This window comes from Euprymna scolopes, chromosome 1 (genome assembly GCF_053919585.1).
Source record: "Euprymna scolopes isolate OS-2025 chromosome 1, ASM5391958v1, whole genome shotgun sequence".
Lineage (NCBI taxonomy): Eukaryota > Metazoa > Mollusca > Cephalopoda > Sepiida > Sepiolidae > Euprymna > Euprymna scolopes.
The window spans coordinates 190,717,203-190,739,851 of record NC_136482.1 but is presented as its reverse complement, the minus strand read 5'-3'; the positions used below and the strand labels follow the sequence as shown (position 1 = coordinate 190,739,851).

The following is a 22,649-nucleotide window of genomic DNA, read 5'->3' as shown; positions in this document are numbered from 1 at the left end:
ATATCGATTTGTCAGATGAAATGCTATGGCGGTCTAAATTCGAAAATCTGACTGACTATTCTTTCTATATTAGATAAATATTCTTTTGTGAAAATATGCATGCACAAAAATTGATGAGTTGTTTTTAGGGAAACTTAAAATGCTATAATTACATTTTTTTATAATTTATTTTCGGATTTATTGCAATTGATCGGCTATTGATTTTCGCCTTTCAGGAGTTCCCCATGGAATGATATCGATCGATGCAGTTAATTATCTGTGTGCACATCTTCTGTCTCCTTTGGAAAGGGTGAGGGGAAATGCTGCAATCGCCCTCAGCTACTTGGCCGTGTACCATACGGCAGAGAGACAACTCTTACATAGGTAAGTCAATGCTTCACATGTGCCAATTACTTTGTGATAGTCTGAGAGTCACTTTGAACGTTGTATCTTTACTTTTGAAACAGAATTCAACATGCTTCTGCTGTTGTTGTTGATGATGATGACTATCACGTCACAAAAAACAAGTGAAATAACATCATCACATAATTCATATGATGCCAATTTTCAAAGGACGCCATTTTTCATCAAGTTAAGCTTTTAACTTGATTTTTTTGTTGAACTGGAAATTTTTTCTAGTCTCAGAAAAAAAATTAGATTCAATATTGTTTGGTCATATTTGGAGTATTTCGATGCTCCAGCCCGCTGTAAGCGAACTAAAATGAATGTTAATATTTTGTAATCAGGCCACCACGCTTGTGCGCTTATAATTTTCCATTGACTGATTACACCTATATACATATAAATCTACATCTAAACATGAAGCAAACGTGAAAATGATATATATATATATATATATATATATATATATATATATATATATATGTATATATATATGTATATATATATAGGTTGAGCATATTGAAAAATGATAAACTGCCACTAGCGTGTTAACAATGACATTTGTGTAAACAAATGGAGCTAAGGTGTTTGGACAATGTTTAAACATTGTTGATTAGCGTACGCATCTTAGCAACAACTCAATAGCGTAATGGTTAGGAGTGCTGACTGTCGTCTAGGCAGTTGAATTTCAAAGCTAGCTTGAGGTAGTTACTAGTCTAGCCACACTGATGAGCTGTGATACAGCAAAACAGTGCTGTATGTGGATGATTGTATATATATATATATATATATATATATATATAAAACTTCAAAGACTATATATATATATATAGTGAATGAATGACAAAAGTTTATATTCCAAAGTGCATGATGTTGATCATCTTATAATTTATTCCTTTAATGTTAACATAATTCTTGACAGTATCTGTTTCATAGCACAAAATCAATAACTTCATTTTTATATCAATTAGTGAATGTATTTTGCCCTTAATTCGTCAGAAGAAATAGCAACAATCAATCCATTGTGTCTATTTCTTCTGACGAGTTAAGGGCAAAATAGATTCACTAATTGATATAAAAATTAAGCTATTGATTTTGTGCTATGAAACAGATAGTGTAAATAATTGTAAAAGTCAACTGAATTACAGGAATAAATTATAAGATGATCAACATCATGAACTTTGGAATATAAACTTTGGTCATTCATTCATTATATTGCTCTGTAATTACATTGAGCTTCTTAAATAAGGATTGGTATATATTATAAGAAAATAAAGGAGATTTCTGCAGAAATATATATATATATATATATATATATATATATATTCTACATTGGCCCTCTCTAATTTTTCCTTGTTTTGTATTTCAGATGTCGGAAGGATCCAATTCTTATGAAAGTTTTAACATATTATACAAAAGACAGAAAACTTCCAACAGGTTTTCAAGATAGTTGGAAGTATTATCAAAAGTTTGGACTTCCAGGCATCGAGTGAGTGAAACTGTTTTTTCAAATTGCAACATACAAGAGGCGTTCATAAGTAATGTCCCTGACTTGCTTCTTATGGCTGTAAATCAGAAACCAGTTATTTTACTGCTGTACTTTGCCACATAACCCATAGAGATATAAATCATTGCACAATTTCAACTAGATCAGACACCTGGAAGTGAATCAGGGACATTATTTATCGTACATTAAGTGGGTCGAAAATCGGCCATTATTTTCTGAACAACTTGATAAGAATGATGTTTTTTATGTACCAAAAAATATGAGTGTTTGAAAGAATGTTTGCATGTTTTAGCATAATTAATATATGAAACTTCTGCCATTAATCTGTGTATCTATAAAAGTGAGAATGTGTGTGTGTATGAGGACACTTCTCAACCTACATACTCAAAAAATTTTTTATCTAGACTTGAAATTTGGTATATAGGGTATTCAGACATGTGGAAAACTTTTTAATTGATTTTCATCTGGAAAAAAAGATCTGCTAATGGTGTCGAAATTGGAAAATTGGTAAGTGGGGGGGGGGTGATAGGATTTTTTATCTATTTGTCAACTGTTTCATGAATGCGCATGCGTAAATCTTTCACATGACAGATTACTTATTTTAAGAATAAGTAGGTTTGAAAACACTTTTTAAAAAAATGAACTATTTAAAAAAAAAATAATGTTCACATGCAGTATCAGTTTGAATGAAAATATATTTACACATATTTTACAACCAACTCCGGGCGGCTTATTAGTTTAATAATAAGGTATTTTAATTACATTTTAAAAAGTTGATCCAAATTAATGATTCAAAAATATTTTTAAATCTTTTTATTTTTTATTTTTTTATTTTTCAGTCTTAATCAATTACATTTGGTAAATAAACAACAGAATACGACGTACCAAGAATTGAATCCACCAAGAACAGAATCTAGTCGGACTATCGATCCACACGGAAGCGATGAAGATATTACTATTTTGTCCAATAACTCTGTCACCCTAGCAAGAGATGACCTTGTCAATACTGTCAACAAAGGGAATTCTGCTCATGGTCCTTCTCCCTTTTCTTGTCCAGATGACCAACTCTCTTCATCCATCGGACGTTGATCGAGTTAGACATCACTTAAAACTGACTTTCATGAAGCAATTCATTCGTTTTTCACACTCCTATTCAAAGGTCACCATTAATGCAGAAATAGAAATAAAGAAATCACTTGTTAAGAATTGAATATTTTACGAATTGTAACTTGATGTAAATGTTTGTGTGTGTGTATATATATATATATATATATATATATATATATATATATATACTAGCAAAGATACCCGTGCTTCGCACGGAACTTTGTTGCGCACTCGGGTACCAAAATCTGTGGGCACCTTTCCAGTAAGTTGATGTTGTAAGAGCAACGATTGCATAAGGTGATTAACATTTTAACTACCTCTTGTAGTGACTGAAATTCAATCAGGAACTTCACAAAACATTTTCATCAAAAAGGAAGGTTACTTGATGTTACATAGTAAATTTTTCATTGAAGTCATTTTCAACTCTTGCTTAAATTTTATCTTGCACATTCAATACTAAAAACTTACCACAATCAGATCATGTCAGTTTTTCCTCATATCCATTTCTCGAACTTTTCACTAAAGAGCCTCAGGGTAAACTACATTTCTGCTGCTTTGATTTGGAGCCAGAATGTAGAGTTTTTCTGAACTTCCTGTCCGGCTGATGGAGACGTAGAACATACCGTGACTGAAGCAGTCTGATGTCAAGTCTACGCCAATGGTGTTAAATGTCTGACCTTGACTTTTGTTTATGCTCATTGCAAAACACACCTTCACAGGAAATTGGAGCCTCCGGAATTTAAATGGAAGTACTGAGTCCGATGGAACTAAGGGGATCCTTGGCAGTAGAACGGTTTCGCCTTTGTAGGGACCACAGGAAATGGTGGCCTCAAGTACATTGGTGTGCAATCTGGTGATAACACATCTGGTTCCGTTTGTTATTTTTGGCGGTTCCAAGGATCGAAGAATCATGATTGGCGATCCAATTTTGAGATTTAAAATGTGTGGAGGCATTCCAGATATCTCCAAAGAGTTTAAAAACTCCACAGGGTAGTGAACAGCTTCATATTCATTAGTAGCTGAATCAACTGACTTGTATTGCTTTGTGTCTCCTGGAAATTCATCCATTATTGAATTGTTCAAATGATTCACATTGCTGTTTAATGGCGAAATAATAGCCCTCTCAGCAAGCCAATCCGGTGATTTTCCATTGTTTTGCAGGTCTGGGTACACTTTGTCTTTCAGTTGCTTCTGATTACCGACACATTTACCAAGCGCAGTTGGAATCTTAATTGTGTCAGGTGAAGAAGTGATAGGAAACTGACCATTACCGATTTGGAGAAGCAATTTTGAGAAGTCTGCTGCAGCTGTGTTATCAGAGATATAGGCTCTCATATTAGTAGTCAGTCTCTTCACTATAACGTGCCTCCAGAGATAGGATTGTTTCAAACTTGCATTGACAATGTTAGCCCTTGTGCCATTTTTAACCACTGGGAGGATTTGACGGAAATCACCGCAAAATAAGGTTGGAATGCCACCCATGGGATTCTTGTTTCCTGTGATGTCTTGCAGTGTTCGGTCAATTGCTTCATAAGCACTCTTGTGCGTCATTGGGGCTTCGTCTACAATGATTGCAGAGGTGTCTCTAATTACATTTGCCAAGGCTGAGTTACCAGTAATTTTGCAAACTGGCTGATCCATTCGATGAGTATCCAAGGGTACTTTTAAAGTGCTGTGAAGAGTGCGGCCACCTTGTAGTAGAGTAGCAGCAATGCCACTGAATGCTGTTGCAAGCACAATCTTTCTCATGGATCTAATCTTTGCAAGGATCAAATTGATTACAAAAGTCTTGCCCGTACCACCTGGAGCATCAAGAAACATCATGTTTTTGTTCATTTCACCTTGTGCTTCCAACATTGCCATGAATGAATTGTAAACTTCTCTTTGAGAATCGGTCAGTTTTTCTTGCATATTTTCTGCTTGTAGGGAAGTTCTTCAAGATTATAAGTAACTTCACGTTGATACTCTCTCGCGAGTCTTTCATCTCTCCCTTGCATTGGTGCAGGTAATCCATAGCTTGCCAATGGTTGACCGCACATAAGGAGAACTTTTTCTTCAATTAGACAAAGAGTTTTATTGTAGATGTCCTCATTAAAATCTGCTTCTGGATTGTTAACTTCTTGCCTGTATCTGTGAAGAATGTCTTCAGATATTACATCACGAAAAGCCATCCAGATCTCAAGAGGATTTCTTGGCTCACAGGCTGTTAAAATTATCACAAATAGGCTTCGCAAATTTGAAGGTGATTGAGTGGCACTTGCCTCTCCTACTGCTTGATGCAAGTGATGGTCATTTTCTAGAAGGCCTCGAGCAAGGCACGCTGCTCTGTATGTTTCAAACACCTGACCATTGTATGCTCGCAAATTTTGAAATGAAGTTGGACCAGCAACCTCATTGAGCAACAGGCGTAAGAAATAACACTCCCCTGCTTTTGGACTAATCGTGTAGATTCTCCCAATGCATGGTGCCTTCCATACATCATCATTTTCAGTACCTTCAACTTGTACCCCACGCATTCTTCTCATCCATTTCTTTGTCGATTTGTTCCAAGTGTAAAACTCAGGGACTTCTACGTATTTGAGACCCCTTGCAAAGTCATCCTCATGGCAGAGTTGAAAAAATGCTGTCAAAGTTGTGGCAGGCGGTGGACCTTGGGCTCGTTCCAGAGCAGTATCAGCTGAGAACATGACACGCTGCCCATTTTCAAGATGAACAGAAAGTTGTACAATTGGGGGGAAATGTTCATGGATGGGATGTTCCAATATCCTCCAGGCTGCCTCTGAACTGCCGACATACCTTGCATTCTGGAACTGCTGGATCTCATCCACAATGTGACTTTGTACTTGGCCTTGTTGGTTGGCTGCTCCATCAGTTCTTTGTAGTTCAAACACTGCTTGATCACATCCTTTATTCACGTATTTGAGGACATATTTGATGCTTTGGATCGAGCTGCAAATTTCTACGTTAATGTGAGCGTTGAACTGCTGAAGGAGGACCTTGTTGTACGGAACAATCCACTGGTTTGTTATTTCTTGATTAACATACCGACCATTTCTCTTCATCCTTATTGTACCAGTCTGGCCTCCATCTTCTGGTTTTCTTCGCCTGTACTTGGGGTAAGAGTCTTGGCCTTGCTTGGTACACTGAAGAAATTCTTTTGGGTATTTTTTGGAACATTTGTTGTCAATCATACATGGACAATTTGGATTAAATGGTCCACAAGGTCCATGCACCATATGTGCCATCACTTTAGCATGAAGATCAGGATCTTCCTCTTTGTCAGGGATCTCTGCAGATATGCAGAGATCCATTTTTTCTGGTAGAAGTTTGTCCTCTGGGGCCTGCCAGGTGAGGATGTGTGCATGCGGCAGTCCTCTTTTTTGATATTCAATACTGTACAGGAAAGCCCTCAACCTGCCAAATCCTCCCTTTTTAATAAATTCAAGTAACTTTTTTAGCTTCTGCCTGAAAACCCTGGCAACAATATCTGGACGATCCTGAGGGTCTTGCCCTTGAAGACAATTTTCTGTAATTTCTGTCCACTTTGGATTTGTTGTGAACATGATGAAGAGGTCGGCTCGGCCCATTCGCCGAACATATGCCATGGCATCACTTTGACGCTCAAACATGTATCGAGGGCCTCCTGTATAAGTTGCCGGAAGTACAACTCGTTGACCAAACTGTTCTGGATTCCCATCCTCCCTAAGAATTGAATCTCTCAAGTTGCTATAATTGTCAGCTCTCAGGGTCTGTTGCTCACGCCTCAGGAACTGTAAACGTTCTGTTTCAATCTTGCAGTACACATCCACCAGCCATTGTTGAAATAGCCTTCGGTACCAGAGAAAATAGTTTCCAGGCCGAGTCATTAAATGGTACGAATAAAATTGCTGTTGGGTAACTTTTCGCCCATTGGATGCCTTCATGTAGATTTTGTAAGATGGAGAACCATAGGGGTACATTAACGGGTACATTAAAGTATCGTAGAGGGGATGTAGTTCGGAGATCCATTTTAATGTATCATTTCTAAAACGCAAGACAATATCCCGGTTAGCTGTTGGTTCATTCTCCATTAATATTCCAATCTCATACGTTGTTGTTGGAGCATTGAATCGCCGTGGATGCTCTTCTTGCGGCCTTCGGTCTTCCCTTATGACAACTTTATGTTCTACCAAGTGTTCTTCTTCAATCCTCTCCTTTGTTGTTTTCAGCTGACAAATAAAGCTGTTGTTCTCATGTAAAAATTCAGTCAGACTTTGGAGAATGTCTCTATTGAGTCTACTGTCACGTCCCCGATTATGTAGTTCCTCTTCCAGACTATCCAAGAAGTAGACTTGAATAAACTTTGCTGTTTCATCTTCAGGTGGTAAAAGACTCCCAATCTGGTGGCAAACCTGGCCTCGAATTCTAAAAGAAGGATTCCACCCATGTACTGCCGCAATTTTGTGACCAAATGATGTCATTGCAAAACAATTGTTATAACTGCGTAGATTTTGCAGAAAATCTTTAGAGATGGGACCATTGCCGGAGAGCAAATCTTGAAGCAACTGAGGCAGTGGTGGAAAGCTATCAAGCACAACTTTGCCAGAAGAACAACAACAACCAGGGGTTTCTCCTTTAAATTTTACAGCTGAGCAATGTTGACATACTTTGTCCATTTTTCCTATATCAGCTGTAGTGAGAGAGTCATTTTTGTTGTAGAGCAATCCTTTTCTATTGCAGTGTTCTATTTCATGGTGTCTCAAAGCAGTCATTCGTTGTCTAGCTGCCTCGTTTTCTGTCAATTGCTGGGGCAAAGTCATACTCTCTCTCCATGCAGCCTCTCGTTGTTGCCCTTGGTATAGGCGAAAGCTTCGTTGGGTTTCCGATTCATTCTGATGTCGTTGAGCCACTCTCAACTGACCTTGTGTACGTCTACTTACCTCATATAATTCATTCGATCGTAATATTGCTTCTCTTTCCAGTGCATATCTTTGCCTTTCTTGAATTTCATCTTGTGATGAATTTAACCGCCTTACAGCATGTCTAGTTCTGTCAGCTTCACGTTGGGTTTCTCTTTCCAAATCTGACAGTCTTGCTCTCCTTTCTCTTTGACGTATCCTGTTAAGTTCTAGACGTCTTTCTCTATCTGAATTGTTTTCATTGGAGCGAATTGCAACAACTCTTAGTCTATTAGCTTCCAATCTTTCCATTCTTTCTTCCTCACTTTCGTTTCTACTTCGTTTGGGTGGCATAATTTCGGTTTTAAACGGAATTGTTTAACGATATTAATGATTGTAAATTAATTAAGCGTAAAGGAAATGTATACTAACTGAAATGGACGAACTATAAATAATATTTCTGAATAGTACAATTATAAACAATTATATTGTACCTATTTACTATGCCTCCCCACGGGACAGAGTTAGACACCAGGGTCGTTTTTTAACGTGGAGAAAAGGTACAAAAATGAAAATTGTCTCAGTCGTGAAGGATTTCTCCTCCACCGAAAGAGAACAAGAAAATGAAGTGCAGCATCTGAAGAACAGATACTACACTTTGATCTTGACCAAAAGGAATGAATAAAAGCGACCTACGTGTGACTCATTACTTCCGGGTGTAAACGTCACAGTCTAAAAGTAATAATTAAAAAAAAAAGTAAATGTAAAATAAATGTAATACCAACTTAGGTTAACTAAGTAAACAGTACAATTAAAACAGTTCTATTAAAACAAATAATTACTAAGATCTAGGTAATTGTTAGTCTCATTGTTATGGTTTTAAAGAAAAAAATGTGTAAAAAAAAGTTCTGCTTTTGTGAGTACGTGTATTTCTTTTAAATTACATAACCTTTTTATTTTATTATTTATATCTCTTTTAAATTTATATATTTTGTTAGTAAACTGGAAGAAATTCAGTTGAATAAAACCTTGTTCGTGTTCTTTACGTTAAACTCATATTTTTATAAAAGGTTCATCCGGTTTAAAGAAAGCACTAAGTTTAAATAAGACTGGAAATAACTAATTCAATATATAAATAGAAAAATGAAATAAATATAAGCTTTAAGTCTTAAGATAGTAATAATCAAAATGTAATAAATTATTTGTAGTTCAAATCTATGATAAACAGGCTTTCGAAATAGGCTCGACCAGAAAGATTAAATTGGAACGAAATTATAATCTCCGTGCCATTTTCAAAACAACCCCACAAAAGTAACGATATCCTGCAGTTGGTTAAATGACAATGGTTGTAAGAAAAATGTAAAAGAAAATGCGCTTATCTGTTTATTTTGACCTGTTTTATTTAATTAAAAAAAAATTGGCTATAACTGGAAGAGAGCGTTATGTTTTGGGGGTTGTTTAAAAAATAGAATGGAAATAAAGTTAGTTCCGTTTTAATTGTCTTTAATTGCGGCAAGCGCTAACAAAATCGAAAAATCACTGTTTACATTCGAAATGTTAACTTTTATAGGTTTACAGGTTTGCTGACAAGGCTGGGGGTGTTTAATACAATTATTTTACTAAATTGATTTTTTTCATTTAAAAATAAAATTATTTATTTTTTAATAAAGTTTTATTTTAAAATATTTGTTTTTGTTTATTTATATAAAATTACGATAGTTGAATTGTATTCTTTCAATTATATTGGCAAGTAAAATATAAAAGATTAAAACGGAACGAAATTGAAATTTCCATTACATTTTCAATACAATCCCAAAACATAAAGCTTTGCTCGCCAATGAATTGTTTTGATAATATACGTAAAGTGAAATAAATCGAATATAAAATTAAATGAAAATATATTAAATAATTAAATGTTAAATAGATTTTGTAAATAGTACAGTTGAAATGATTAGAATATTTCCAATATGTAATAAGGTCGAGGTAATTAGTTAAAGAGATTTAATATAATGTGATATGCAAATGAGCATAAGTCATTCGATATGGGGGTGGTTTGTAGACTAGTATATAAAGAAATTAGGCATAGATTCTTACGTCTCCTATAACAGAAACATCCTAAAATGGGTTCTAATGTTTCTCTACCAGGAGAGATCTACCCTCTTACCTCCTATATATTTCTTTGATGATGGAGAGCTGTACACACAGACAGAAACACACGAACCCTATTACTTTATAAAAATATAGATATATATATATATGACCGCGTCCCTTGTTTGAGATGAAGTAGGTCCATTCAACTGTTGGATTTCATCGCGGTTTGCTTTATCTGTGTTAGTTAATAGACTTTTTTGTGCGGGTCATTTGCTCAGTTGGCAAAGTGCTTGCCTCGTATGCAGGAGGCTCGGGTTTTGAATCCCGGGTTTCGATATGTCTAACTGATGAACCTAAATGAAGGCGAAACTCGAGTCTTGGACTTCCAATTTTGACTGCCATAGCTCTTGTGAGCTGCAACGTTGTTTAGCTGTTAAAATAATTATATATAAGTATTAGTGATAGGACGATTCCAATATTTTTCCCCAATTCTGATATAAGTACTGATTTTGTACTAAATTCCAGACTCCGATATAATTACTAATTCTGATTCTTTATAAATCTCTAAATATTTAATTGTAAAGTTGCTATTCCTCCCCCCCCCCCCGACTACCATAAAAACATGTTAAATACCAACATAAAAGTAAAAATACACATGGGGGGGGGGTAATTTTTAGATTTTACTTTAACTGGTCGTTTAAAATCAATAAATATTTATTTCATCATTACTACAAGCAGTGAGATATTTTGTTTTAAACAAAATCAAATACAGAAAAGGAATTAAAGGAATCGTTTTTGGCATTGGAAAATAAGCTCAAATTTTTCTGATTCAAATATCCATACGATCAAAAGTCACGATTTTTCCCATTCCTGATTCTGATTCCAATTAATCGTTCTAACACACACACATGCACACATATATATATATAGTGAGTGTATTATTGTGGCTTCCTAGATGTTAATCCAATGAAACTCCGGTGTTTATAAGATAGTACTCAATCACAAGTGGAGCTGTATTATTGGATAGAAATTCTATCAAAATCCAGCATCACTAGGCCGCTAGATACTAGTGGCCTGATAACACTGGATGTTTATAAAAATCATAGCTGAAACATGCATGTATATATGTAGCCAACAATGCTATATAAATAAAGAACATTATACAATATATATAAGTGTGTGTGTGTGTGTGTGTGTGTGTGTGAGCAGACATTGTTAAAAATTACAGAATTCGTCTTGATTAAACTTTTTTTAGTTTTTCAATATTTTTCCAGGATCTTTTTGAGTTGAAATCAAAAAAAAAAAAAAAAAAAAAAATAATGTTGGTTCCATATGTATTGCAAACATTTTCGATTCTTTGTTGAATCATCTTCAAGTGATAAAAAAAATAAATGAACAAAAAGGTTGGCGAAACGAAGAGAATTTCAGCCGAGAAGGCATCAAAGGAATGATCAGCACAGTTCTAGAAGAAACGTTCAGAATTGAAATTCTGTGATGCGAGAATTATAATTATAATGTTAAGCATTTTCAAATATTGCTATGGGTTTTCATACGTAATGTTATTGGTTGTAGGTTGCTGGATCTTAATAAAGACTAGCCTGGGTGCTCGGTATTGCCCGGGTGTTTGGAAGTGTGTGTTGAGCAAAAAGAAAAAAAAAGTGATAGTAGGCAGGCAGGCTCGAACCTGTACAGCGAAGGAGGAAAAGAACATAAAAAAAAAAACCTGACGTCTTTGTTGTTGCACCCATTGCCAAACTGGAAGTAACGTAGGTTTAAATTAAGGCTAGTCAATCATAAAGACTTTCGAAATGTCAGCGAAAAAAGGCGACCCCTCCCTGTAGAAAAGTGCCCAGTTAAGAGTGAAAGAATGAATGTTTTTAACCAATTTTTCGATATTTGGCGTCCAAAGGGTCGAGCTTCAAAATGACGCCAATCTTATGAAAGCCCGTCGCCTCTGTCAAAAGTTTTAGGCAGACATACATTTAAACAGACAGGCGAGATTTATATTACAAACTAGCGGGAGGTACTCGGCGTTGCCCGGGTGTTTGGAGGTGTGTTTGGAAGTGTGGAAACTCCAGGGGGGGGGGGTAAAAAAAATGTTTTGGTAGGTAAGTATGAGGATCGAACCCGAACCGTTGAGGCAAAGTTGTAAATTAAAGTGTGAAAAAAAAACAAAAAACGTGCGACGTTAACCATTGCTCCACCGCAAGATGCTAATGGAAACACATTTGAATTTATTTAATTACCTGGATTTGGCAGGTGCCCGTTTTAATGAGATCAAGTTTGACTGCAGTATTTTTATTTCCTCAAGATGTTATAGGAAAAAGACTAACCCACACGCGGCGAGCGACAAATGTTGAATATTTATCTTCCCAAAATCGAGCAAATTAAATAGACAGGCGAGCTTCGTTGTTAACTGTGAGATATTACGATTTATATGTGATATAAAAAGTTTTAAAAAGTTGTGAACCGACCGACCGCTGAAAAAAGCCTTTTGTAGACATACAGAAAAAGCAAACACACATACATACATTTTCGCTTTTATATTTATAGATATAGATCCAAGTATTTTTCTTAGAATCCAACAACCTATGAAAGAAGTACACAAACGGGGAATATTCTTTTTTTTAACTCCATGCTATATTTTAACTCACTAGTTCTTTCAAATTACAAAATGCGAACGTTACAGATTATTCTATCTTCGGAAAAAACATCAAAATCACTGAAAAAAGTTACTGTTATCGATTCATTTGGAGAAAAGTTTTTCTAAATAAATTTAAAAAATAACAGCCACAATTGTTTCCAAATAGCACATTTAAGGATGGCGGATTCTTAATTAAAGTCAATTTTAAGTCAAAGATTATCTCCCTTATACAGCATAATCACGTTGACACACCGGTTCCCGTCAGATCACCGAAGTTAAGCAATGTTGAACCTGGTCATTACTAAAATGGGTGACCAATTTGGGAAGTCCAGGTACTGTATGTAGGAGGACGTCTACACCTCCCTGCAAAAAGTTGCAAAAACTTAACGTTGCCATCCCCCCTAACGGAGATATACATGCTACTGGGGACTGCTTATGAATTTCATACTCCCATGAAACTTCCTCCTTCGGAGGAAGCCGATTAAACCCTGAATAGGGTTGGTGCTGACTGCACGCACACACACATTATCTCCCTTGTTTCTCATACTGAATTGGTCGCACAACTCTCCCACATTAAAACATACGATGAAACTCGATTATTCAATAAATTCTATTTTTACTTGTAATTATTTTTCTACTCACTCATTTTACATAATTTTTGGAATTTATACTAATTTCGACATGGCATGTAAGTATGTAATGATTTCACTTGAAATGCGTTGGTTCAAAAGGTCACCAATGTAAACACCAAATTTCTTTATCTAAATAAAGTGTAGTATGCCAGATATTTGAAACGTAATGGATTTGAGGATGTCAAAGATTTGTGAATGGCTCCTTTGTGTCAGTTTGATTTTGTGAAATTGCAATCACAGTATTGGCCTCTTTTTTAAATATGTAGGTTTAAACAAAAAGAACAGTAGTTAATAGTAATATATCTAAAAATAATAAAAATTCATTGAGTAGAACATGGAAATATTATGTATTAAATACATTTTTTTTATGATGTTTGGAATTTTGTTATTTTAATTTCAATAATTTTAAATATAAAGCAGGCAAACAGAACAGAGTTCCACTGGCGTGCAGTTCTAAGAAAGAAGCTTTGTTCATGGAATCCACGTTTAGATTTAGGCACAGATAAAGTGAATAATTTTTGATAGTGGTTTCAGCTAGATGAGTGTTTTTTGTGAAAGTTTGGCAAAGAGAGCTCAGATGAGCATTTGCCATGAAAATAATGGTAGAGCAGAGACAGGTTCTGTTATATCCTTACTTTAAATAAGAATACAGCAAGAAACACGGGGTTATGGGTGAAAGACAAAGGGGTTTATTTAAAAGGGAATACATGTGAAATAAGAGTTACTCGACATCTTTTCTTATTCTCTTCCTGTCTTTTTTCCCTTCTCTCTCAGTCACGTGAGAGGTTCAATATATCTATAGTTCATTTCATATATGAAGGGATGTTAGGTTATTCCATTACATCAGGTTCACAATGTTTCTTCTGTGGAAAAAGGCATCCCCTACTGGGTTACAAAGTCTGTTTTGAACTCTGTCAAGGCAAGATAAAGTGTTTCTAGCAGCTCCTGTTCAGATGTGGCAACAGTACATCATACTAGGATGTACTTGACTCTTAGACAGGTAGAGAATTACATCGGCAGTGAGATTACTTTTGTGTATGATACTAATTCCAAATCTGAAAATGTCATCATGAATATTGTCAAGTAAAAACTGATCAGCTTTAACATAGGTTGACAGAATGAGAGTAAACTACCCAGTAGGTAATCGTTGCTTTATAAATAGACTAATTAATTTTTAAATGAGTTCATTTTAAAGACTATTTTAATAAACCTCAATTATACCCCAATTTGCTTTCCAATGTGTCATTCTACTCGTGATAAAAATTTGCTTCATTAAATCCACTTTATTGAGAAATATTATGAATACTTTAAATAACAAACGAGAAATGGTTTCATTTTGGCAAAGTTATGTTACCTTTATTCATCAAAAGTGTTGTGAGAATTTACATCATTCAACAAGACAAAATAGAAACCCAACATTTTTCAATTATTTGTTTTTGTTGTACAAACTTTTGTAAATGATTCTAATCTCAAATCTGAAAATGTCATGAACATTGTCAAACAAAATAAAGAAGCAAAGATTTGATTATTCTATCATAATTCTACCATGAATAAAATGTTAAAGGTTTAATCTTCATTAAAGGTACTATTATGAATATATCACAAATTACTTAAGATTCTACTCGGTCATGGCTGACAGAATGAGAGTAAACTACCCAATAGATTAAAAAAAAAAAGGGTTACAGTAAAATATCGTGCAAATTCCTGATTTTAACATAAGACACATCTGAAGAAGGTTCAAGATTAAATCAGCCGAAACGTTGTGAAAATAACATCCAATACCAATAGTCTGAATAATCCAATTGAAATTTATAACAAATTAAAAACATGTTTATCTGAGTAATTAGCTTGATAATATAAAAAGGAGCATTTAACACCACAAAACGGGCCTATTAAAGAAGTCCTATGAAAAGGTCAGGTTATAGTCAGCTAACATACCATAACATTTCAGCATAGCACTACCGGAAGTGATGTCACAGCAACTCAGCGCCTTTACATTTATTATTCTTCAGTATTTTTATTGTGGAGCGAGTTATTGAAATAAAATAGAAGAAAAAGGACATTATTGAAAAGTATACAATAAAAATTAACAAAATTATACAGATAAAAATAACAATAAGTCTTTTTTGATAGTCAACTGCAGGAATTCCTGTGGCAACAGAGATTCAAAGCCAACTATTTTGTGGGGAATCATTCAACCATGGTAGTGGTTGAATATATGCGTAAGTCCGAAATTGAATGAATCGAGACACATTCAAACCCCCACCACTAATTCTGTTCGCAACCAAATTTCAAATAGGTTATATAGTTGGATAGAACACCTCATTAGCTACATTTTGAAAAAAAAATTTCGAAAATTGGTTCAGTAGAAAAAAAGTTACAACAAAATATGTGGGTTCACAAACAGGGAGTAAGTACATAAGTGACTAACGCTTTTTTTTTTATTTTGCATAACTTTTGTTGTATATAAACATTTTTTACTGCGATTTTGCCAATATGACATGTTAGCATAACGGTTAGAGTAGCGGGGGTTGGTGTAAAGATTTTAGGTTCAATCCCGTGTATCGTTTTTTTTATAATTAAAAAACCGAACTTTTTTTTTAATAACTAATTTTTTTTAACTCTCCTTATGATTTTATAGCAAAAAATGGTAGATTTATCGATTTTATAGCAAAAAATGGTGGATTTATCGATTAAAAATATTAGTGAATTCTATGATATACATATTCTTTGAATGAACTCAAATTTTTCATTATCACATTTGATGAAAAATGTAGTCCCATTTTGGCAATGCGCCTGACCAATGATGCTTTTGAACCCGCGACCAGCACTGCGATGTCATCAGCAGCAGCCTGGGCATAAATATTCCTATTTTTAAACTCCTTTAAAAGGATTCAGCATATAGTTCCATAGTAAAGGTGATAAAATCCCACTTTGGGGGTTTCATTTAACTACTTCCCTTTTAACAGTTGCCCCCAGTAGTTCTACTTGAACTGTTCTGTGCCTCACCATATACTCAATCCATCGGATGAGTACTCGTGGCACATTGAGTTCTCGTAGCGACTTGAACATACTACTGAAGGGTATGTTGTCAAAAGCTCCAATGATATCTAAAAAGACACCGAGTGCCATCTTTTTTTTTGTTGTTAGTTTATGCTCTATACAGATCACGAATTCATGAACCGCAGTCTCGGTAGAGACCCTGGCTCGGAACTACTGTGATTGAATGATAAATATTGCATAAATGTGTGTTTGAGAGCTAATTTTTTTTGACAATCATTAATAAATATTATAAATTTATATATTAATACAATAGCAATGCCTGGAAAAATCATGGATTATATGGAAAAATGCACGCATGAAAAGTAATATTCTTAAGATTTTATTAAACCTGAAAAAGTAAAGGACAAGAAATTCAACCTGGAAAAGTAAAGAACAAGATATTCTAGTAAAGTAAAAAATAAGAATTTTTTTAGACTTAAAATATTGCAGCTAAAAATAAAATTTGAATATTGATAAATATTTTATTTATTATTTGCATATGTTGTTGTTTATTGTTGAGTTAGAAAGAATTAAATGATCCTAATTATGATATAATAAAATTATTAATTTTTATGTAAATTATAAAATTATTAATTCCATTTACTAACTAACTAACTAATGAATTAATTTTATTCAAACAATTTTTACTACATAAATATATGCAAATAATAGGGGGAAATAAGTTCAATCCAGCGACTGACACCCTTTCTAACTCAACAATAAATAACAACATATGCAAATAATAAATAAAATATTTATCAATATTCAAATTTTATTTTTAGATGCAATATTTTAAGTCTAAAAAATTCTTATTTTTTACTTTACTAGAATATCTTGTTCTTTACTTTTCCAGGTTGAATTTCTTGTCCTTTACTTTTTCAGGTTTAATAAAATCTTAAGAATATTACTTTTCATGCGCGCATTTTTCCATATAATATTATGTATTGGATACATTATTTTTTTATGTTTGAAATTGTTATTTTGATTTCAATAATTTCATTTGTCATTTTAATTTCAATAATTTTATTTTATACTTTCATAAACATATTTATTATATAAATTCAAATAAAAACTTTTCCTTTTAAAATAAAATTTAAAAAAAATGTATTTTCAGAATTTCATAAACATATTTCTTATAAAATTTCAAATAAAATAAAAACTTTTATTTTTTTAATTTTGTTAATATAAGTGTAAATAAAGACTAATTTTTATTTTTACCTTTTTATAATTTTGTTAATTTTAATTGTATATTTTTCAATAGTGTACATTTTTCTATTTTATTTCAATACATCACTTCACAATAGAAATACGGAAGAATAAAATGTTAACTGATTTGCTGCATTATCGCTTCCAGTAGCACCATGCCATAAGTTAGCCAACTATAATCAAAGGTCCTATTAAAAGGTAGGCAGAGTTTTGTTTTGCTATGGTATTGTCTATGGGGGTAAGATTTTTCCAGTATAATCGATCAGTAAACCATTATGTTCCTCTTTTAATGTAGAAATCACTTTGATAATCCCTTCAACACTCTCTGCTGCGTTGATGTCTGCATGGGGCCCACTCATGTCTGTCACTACCCAACCAGGATGGAGAGCCACAGATAAAATCTTTTCTGACTTCAGATCTACAGCCATATTCTTTGTCAACATGTTTAACGCGGCCTGTAAAAAAAATTTAAAAAGAAAAAAAAATAAATCAATGATGCAAATTATAAAAAAAATTTAGAAAAAAAATGGATAATATTCTCCAACAAACAATCCAATTTCCAAGCAATAACTGAAGACTGAATGAAACCGTATGAAAATTAAAAAAAGATCTAATTAGACTTTGCATTCAATCAACCCATCCCTAGGACTGTGACAACAGCATATTCTTATTGTTTTGATTCTCGAGTATATATCCAACACAGACACAATTAATCAACTGAAAACCACTACGTGTGTCAGAAATTTCGTGAAAAATAGTGAATAATTCCACCCCATCTTTCCAAGCTTATAACTCCTCGAAAAATGTAATACAAGCCCTAATTTTATTTTTTCAATTAAAGGAGCAAGGACCAAGGTTTCATTAAAAAAAAAAACAAAAAAAAAAAACAACGTGCTTTTTTTTTAAAAAGGTTTTAAACTTCGGACTTTACAGGTAAATTTCTAAAAAACAGTACTTTTTTTGTTTTAAATTTGAATATATTATTTATTGACCTTTTCTCTTCAATTTGTGATATATAAGACTTTGGTACATAAATTAATTATTTACTTTTTAATAGACATTTCAAAATCGGAGGCGTGAATTATTCGATCCCCTGTCTTTCGAAGCTTATAACTCCTCGAAAAATGTAATTCAAGCCCTAATTTTTTTTTTTCAATTAAAGGAGCGAGGACCAAGGTTCCATTAAAAAAATAAATAAATAAAAAAAAATAACGTTGTTTAAAAACAAGGTTTTAAACTTCAAACTTTACAGGTAAAATTCTAAAAAACACTACGTTTTTATTTTTATTTTAAATTTGAATATATTATTTATTGACCTTTTCCCTTCAATTTGTGAGTAAATTAATTATTTACTTTTTAATAGACATTTGAAAACGGGGGGGGGGCATGAATTAAAAAAAAAACGTTTGTCTAAAATATTATATTCGGTTTATTGGAAAGAACATAAAATTTCACATTGACCCTGAAAATATCGTAAAAATAGAATCAATAGAAAAATTTTTATAGATTTTTTAAGTTTAAAAATTGAAAAATATTGAGTTCAGAAAATTCATTACTGTTTAAAAAAAAAAAAAAAAATATTTCTATTACTTTTAAGACAACTTTAATAGTTTATTTTGGAAGTATACTCCATAAAGAAAATAAATAACCCACTTTTAACAGAGAAATTACGAGATTTTTATATTTTATTTGCAGTTTCGTGTTAGGGGTGTCAAAAATTCTTACAAAAATTCTGATACACCTAGAGAACCACATCACTCCATATAAAAGCATATAAGATATGAACAGATACACACTTGAGAGTCAAAATAATGAAAAGAATATGCTGTTGTCCTAGCCCTACCCATCACACTTTCTCAGATTTACTTAAAAATCTGACTCAATTCGTCATCACAAAAACATAAAAAATGGGTAAACATTAATGCATAAGTAAACACATTAAAAAATATGAAAGTTCATTTTCAAAAGATTAACCCAAATGGTTCTTTTTTTGTTATTATAGCGAAATTCAAAAATTGAACTATTGAATTTCAAGTGTAACCAATGATATCTACTGATTTGTCACATCAAATTAATGAAAATATCCAAAAATTACGAAAGACGATTGGATAGAAAATTAATTATTAAAGAAATTATTAAAGAAAATAATTTTCGATGAAATTAGCAATTTTTGCTTACGTACCTATTTACAATGCCTCCCCACGGGACAGAGTTAGACACCAGGGTCGTTTTTTAACGTGGAGAAAAGGTACAAAAATAAAAATTGTCTCAGTCGTGAAGGACTTCTCCTCCATTGAAAGAGAACGAGAAATGGAAGTGCTGCATCTGAAGAACAGATACTACACTTTGATCTTGGCCAAAAAAGAGCGCTTACATTAGCAGGGGAGGTAATTCATTTTTGAAAACTCAAAAACTTAGCATTATGTTTATTTTTATATAAAAAAAATTCCAAAAGAAGAAAAAAAAATATGTATATATGCTATGTTCATTTGGAATTATTTTTTTTTTTTTTTACATAAAAAATTTAAAAAAAAAATGCAAACTATGAGTTCATTTTGTTATTTGTTACCTGTTTTGATTTTTAATAAATTCTTCGTTATTAACATTACAAAATATGAGTTAAACATGGCTGAAATCATTTTTTTACTTTGAATAATTAAATATGTTTTATGTAATATTCCAGTAATATTTAACTAAATATGCCATGACAATTAGGTAGATAACATTGCTTATTGTTGAAATCGACAAAAAATTTGTTGGCTGTCAGATTTCGCACTATAACAAAGAAGTACCATCTAAATAATATCGACCAGTGAATATAGCCTTTGGCATGGTGCGGTGATGATCCACGTATTTCATAAAACTCTTCAAGACACTGTGTAGAGAAGTTTACAGCAAAGTCTCAAAGTGGCCTCTTCGCAGCTTTAGTTGCTTTGAGACTCTGGAGTACCAAATGCTAATCAAGAATCAATTCTCGACAATTATTCCGAGGGGAACTGGACCATTTTGGTGGACTTTTATCTGTCAGGTTGTAGTAGTATTCCTAGAGGTCCTCCTTTCAGGCCTTGCCCTGTCTTCCCTTTTTGAGGTGGAGTAAGTTCATTGCTTACTGCCTGAGGCACTCTGATTGAGGAGTGATGACAGGGCTGCTCAGACAATTTTTAATAGACCAAATTGCTCCTTTAGTGGTGCTGCTTAATTCTTTTCATCTTTCGACCTTGTGTCACATCTTCCTGTGGTGGAAAGAAAGTAAATACTAGCAATCTCTCCATAGCTTTAGTTGCTTAGAGACTCTGGACTGTTAAATATTCAGAACAATGCAAACTGAGCCATTTTGGTGGCTTTTTATCAGTCGGGTTGTGGTATTGGTCCTAGTTAATCCTAAGAGATCCATCTTCCCAGGTCTTGCTTTTCCTCTTTTATTAGGAATTAGTTTATTGCTAACTCTCTGAGACATCTCAAACGGGAAATGCTGACAGGGCTGTTCTGCCAGTTTTTAAAAGGTCAGAGTGCTTTTTCTCTAGGGATGCTGGTTTGACTCTTCCCACCTTCCAAACTTTTCATATCTCCTTGAGATGAGAAAGCAGTGAATATATATTCACTACAAGGAGACTTGATGTTGCTCGGAATTGCACGAGGATCATCAAAAAAAGAAAAAGAAGTAAAAATATATTCATCATATACATTTAAAAAATAATCAAAAGTCACAAAGAGCAAAGTCTGGACTATAGGAAAGGTGAGAAATTATGTTGATGCCCATGACATCTTTTTTTCTGATCTTCTTCGAGTAAACTTGAGACAACATCGCACAAATCTTCCGCTTCAACAGTTCCTCTTTTTTTTTCTTTTTTTTTTTTTTTTTACAAGGTGGTCACCACTTATCAAGGCCCGAAAGCCACTCAGGAATAAGGGTTATTGTAAGTACAGTACATTAGTGTGGAGATTTAATAACGTGTCTACTTAAGGGGGCAGTTCATTAGGAATTTGTAAAGAAGCTTTGTTCATGGAATCTACGTTTTGATTTTGGCATAGATAAAGAATGGGGTCCTCATTGATAATTGTGTGTATAGTTCCTACACTAACATCAAACTGTGCACTTATTGTCTCTATAGACACACGACGGTCCTTATCTATGAAATTCTTTATTTGGCCAATCAACTTTGGTTTGACTTCTTTACTCCTTCCACACCTCTCACCTGCCTTCTTTGAATCTCTTATGCCATTCAAAAACTGATGCTCGATTCATACAAGATAGTTCAAAAGAAATCTGAAGCATTCCATACGTTTCTGTGGCATTTTTTTCAAGTCTAAAACAGAATTTTATTGCATATCACTCTTCTAAAGGGTCCTCATGTCCAGATTGTATTTTTGAAATTCATCAGCTGTGACAATCAGGCTTTAGTAGGGTGTATTCCAATTCCTGCTGTAGCTGTTTCTTCGAGTCTGAAATCATAAAAATTGGCCAGTCATCTCATAAGATGTATAGCAATAACATACTGAATTTTCAAGAGTCTACAACAATTTTAAATGCTTGTACAAAAAAGTCTGGAAACTTATTGAAGGCTCGTGTATATTCATTATATGCATTCAAACATACAAAATTCACTTATAATCTTGCAAGAAAAAGTAGAATATTCTGAGATAAAAATTTTGCTGTTTAATTCAATGTGATGTGAGTGCAGGTGTCTATAACAGGATGTAAGTTTACTCACCTATAATAGAATGTATGTGCGACTGTTCATCATAGCATGTGTAAAAAAGCTTGCTAGTATTTGTTCTGAAAAGGTTAGCATGTGTATAAAAAAGGAAATGAAGAAAAGATACTTAAGTGTTCTATGAAGAGAAACAGTGTTGCTCTGTCATTGCTTTATAGTTGGCGTGTTGTAAAGGTGGACCGCCGTGTCAAGCAAAGTGCTTGAAGTAAGACACCGCAAATGCTAGTACAGACTTTGATCTCTACAATTCTACTGATTTAAGTTTTAGACTTGTCACCATTAATAATGTTGGCAAAATCTCATGGGTTTGCAAAACACAATTTTGTATCTAATTAGTAACACTTTTTATTGAATTAAAACAAACGCTTTTAAATAGATTAATTTGGAAAGGCTGCGTGGAACCACCTGCCTGCAGTCAATTTTAAAACACTTGGACGTCATAGAACA

The 22,649-nt window shown here is 33.5% G+C and overlaps 2 protein-coding genes and 1 pseudogene across 3 annotated transcripts in view; 2 read left to right on the top strand and 1 right to left on the bottom strand.

The window, feature by feature from the left end:
- Positions 1 to 3,099, top strand: part of LOC145278317 (uncharacterized) — a 139,067-nt gene extending 135,968 nt beyond the window's left edge. For both annotated transcript variants that reach the window (XM_080130617.1, XM_080130610.1), the window contains 3 exons: positions 216 to 363; positions 1,751 to 1,870; positions 2,728 to 3,099. In XM_080130617.1, coding sequence (XP_079986743.1) covers positions 216 to 363; positions 1,751 to 1,870; positions 2,728 to 2,977 — 518 coding nt within the window. In that variant the 3' untranslated portion in view covers positions 2,978 to 3,099. The remainder of the gene's footprint in view (positions 1 to 215; positions 364 to 1,750; positions 1,871 to 2,727) is intronic.
- A 9,733-nt stretch (positions 3,100 to 12,832) lies between these two features.
- LOC145285108 (5S ribosomal RNA) lies at positions 12,833 to 12,951 on the top strand (annotated as a pseudogene).
- A 4,490-nt stretch (positions 12,952 to 17,441) lies between these two features.
- LOC145278306 (C-signal-like) overlaps positions 17,442 to 22,649 on the bottom strand; it is a 50,267-nt gene continuing 45,059 nt past the window's right edge. The window contains exon 5 of the mRNA XM_080130601.1: positions 17,442 to 17,942. Within this exon, the coding sequence (XP_079986727.1) occupies positions 17,718 to 17,942 (225 nt within the window). The 3' untranslated portion in view covers positions 17,442 to 17,717. The remainder of the gene's footprint in view (positions 17,943 to 22,649) is intronic.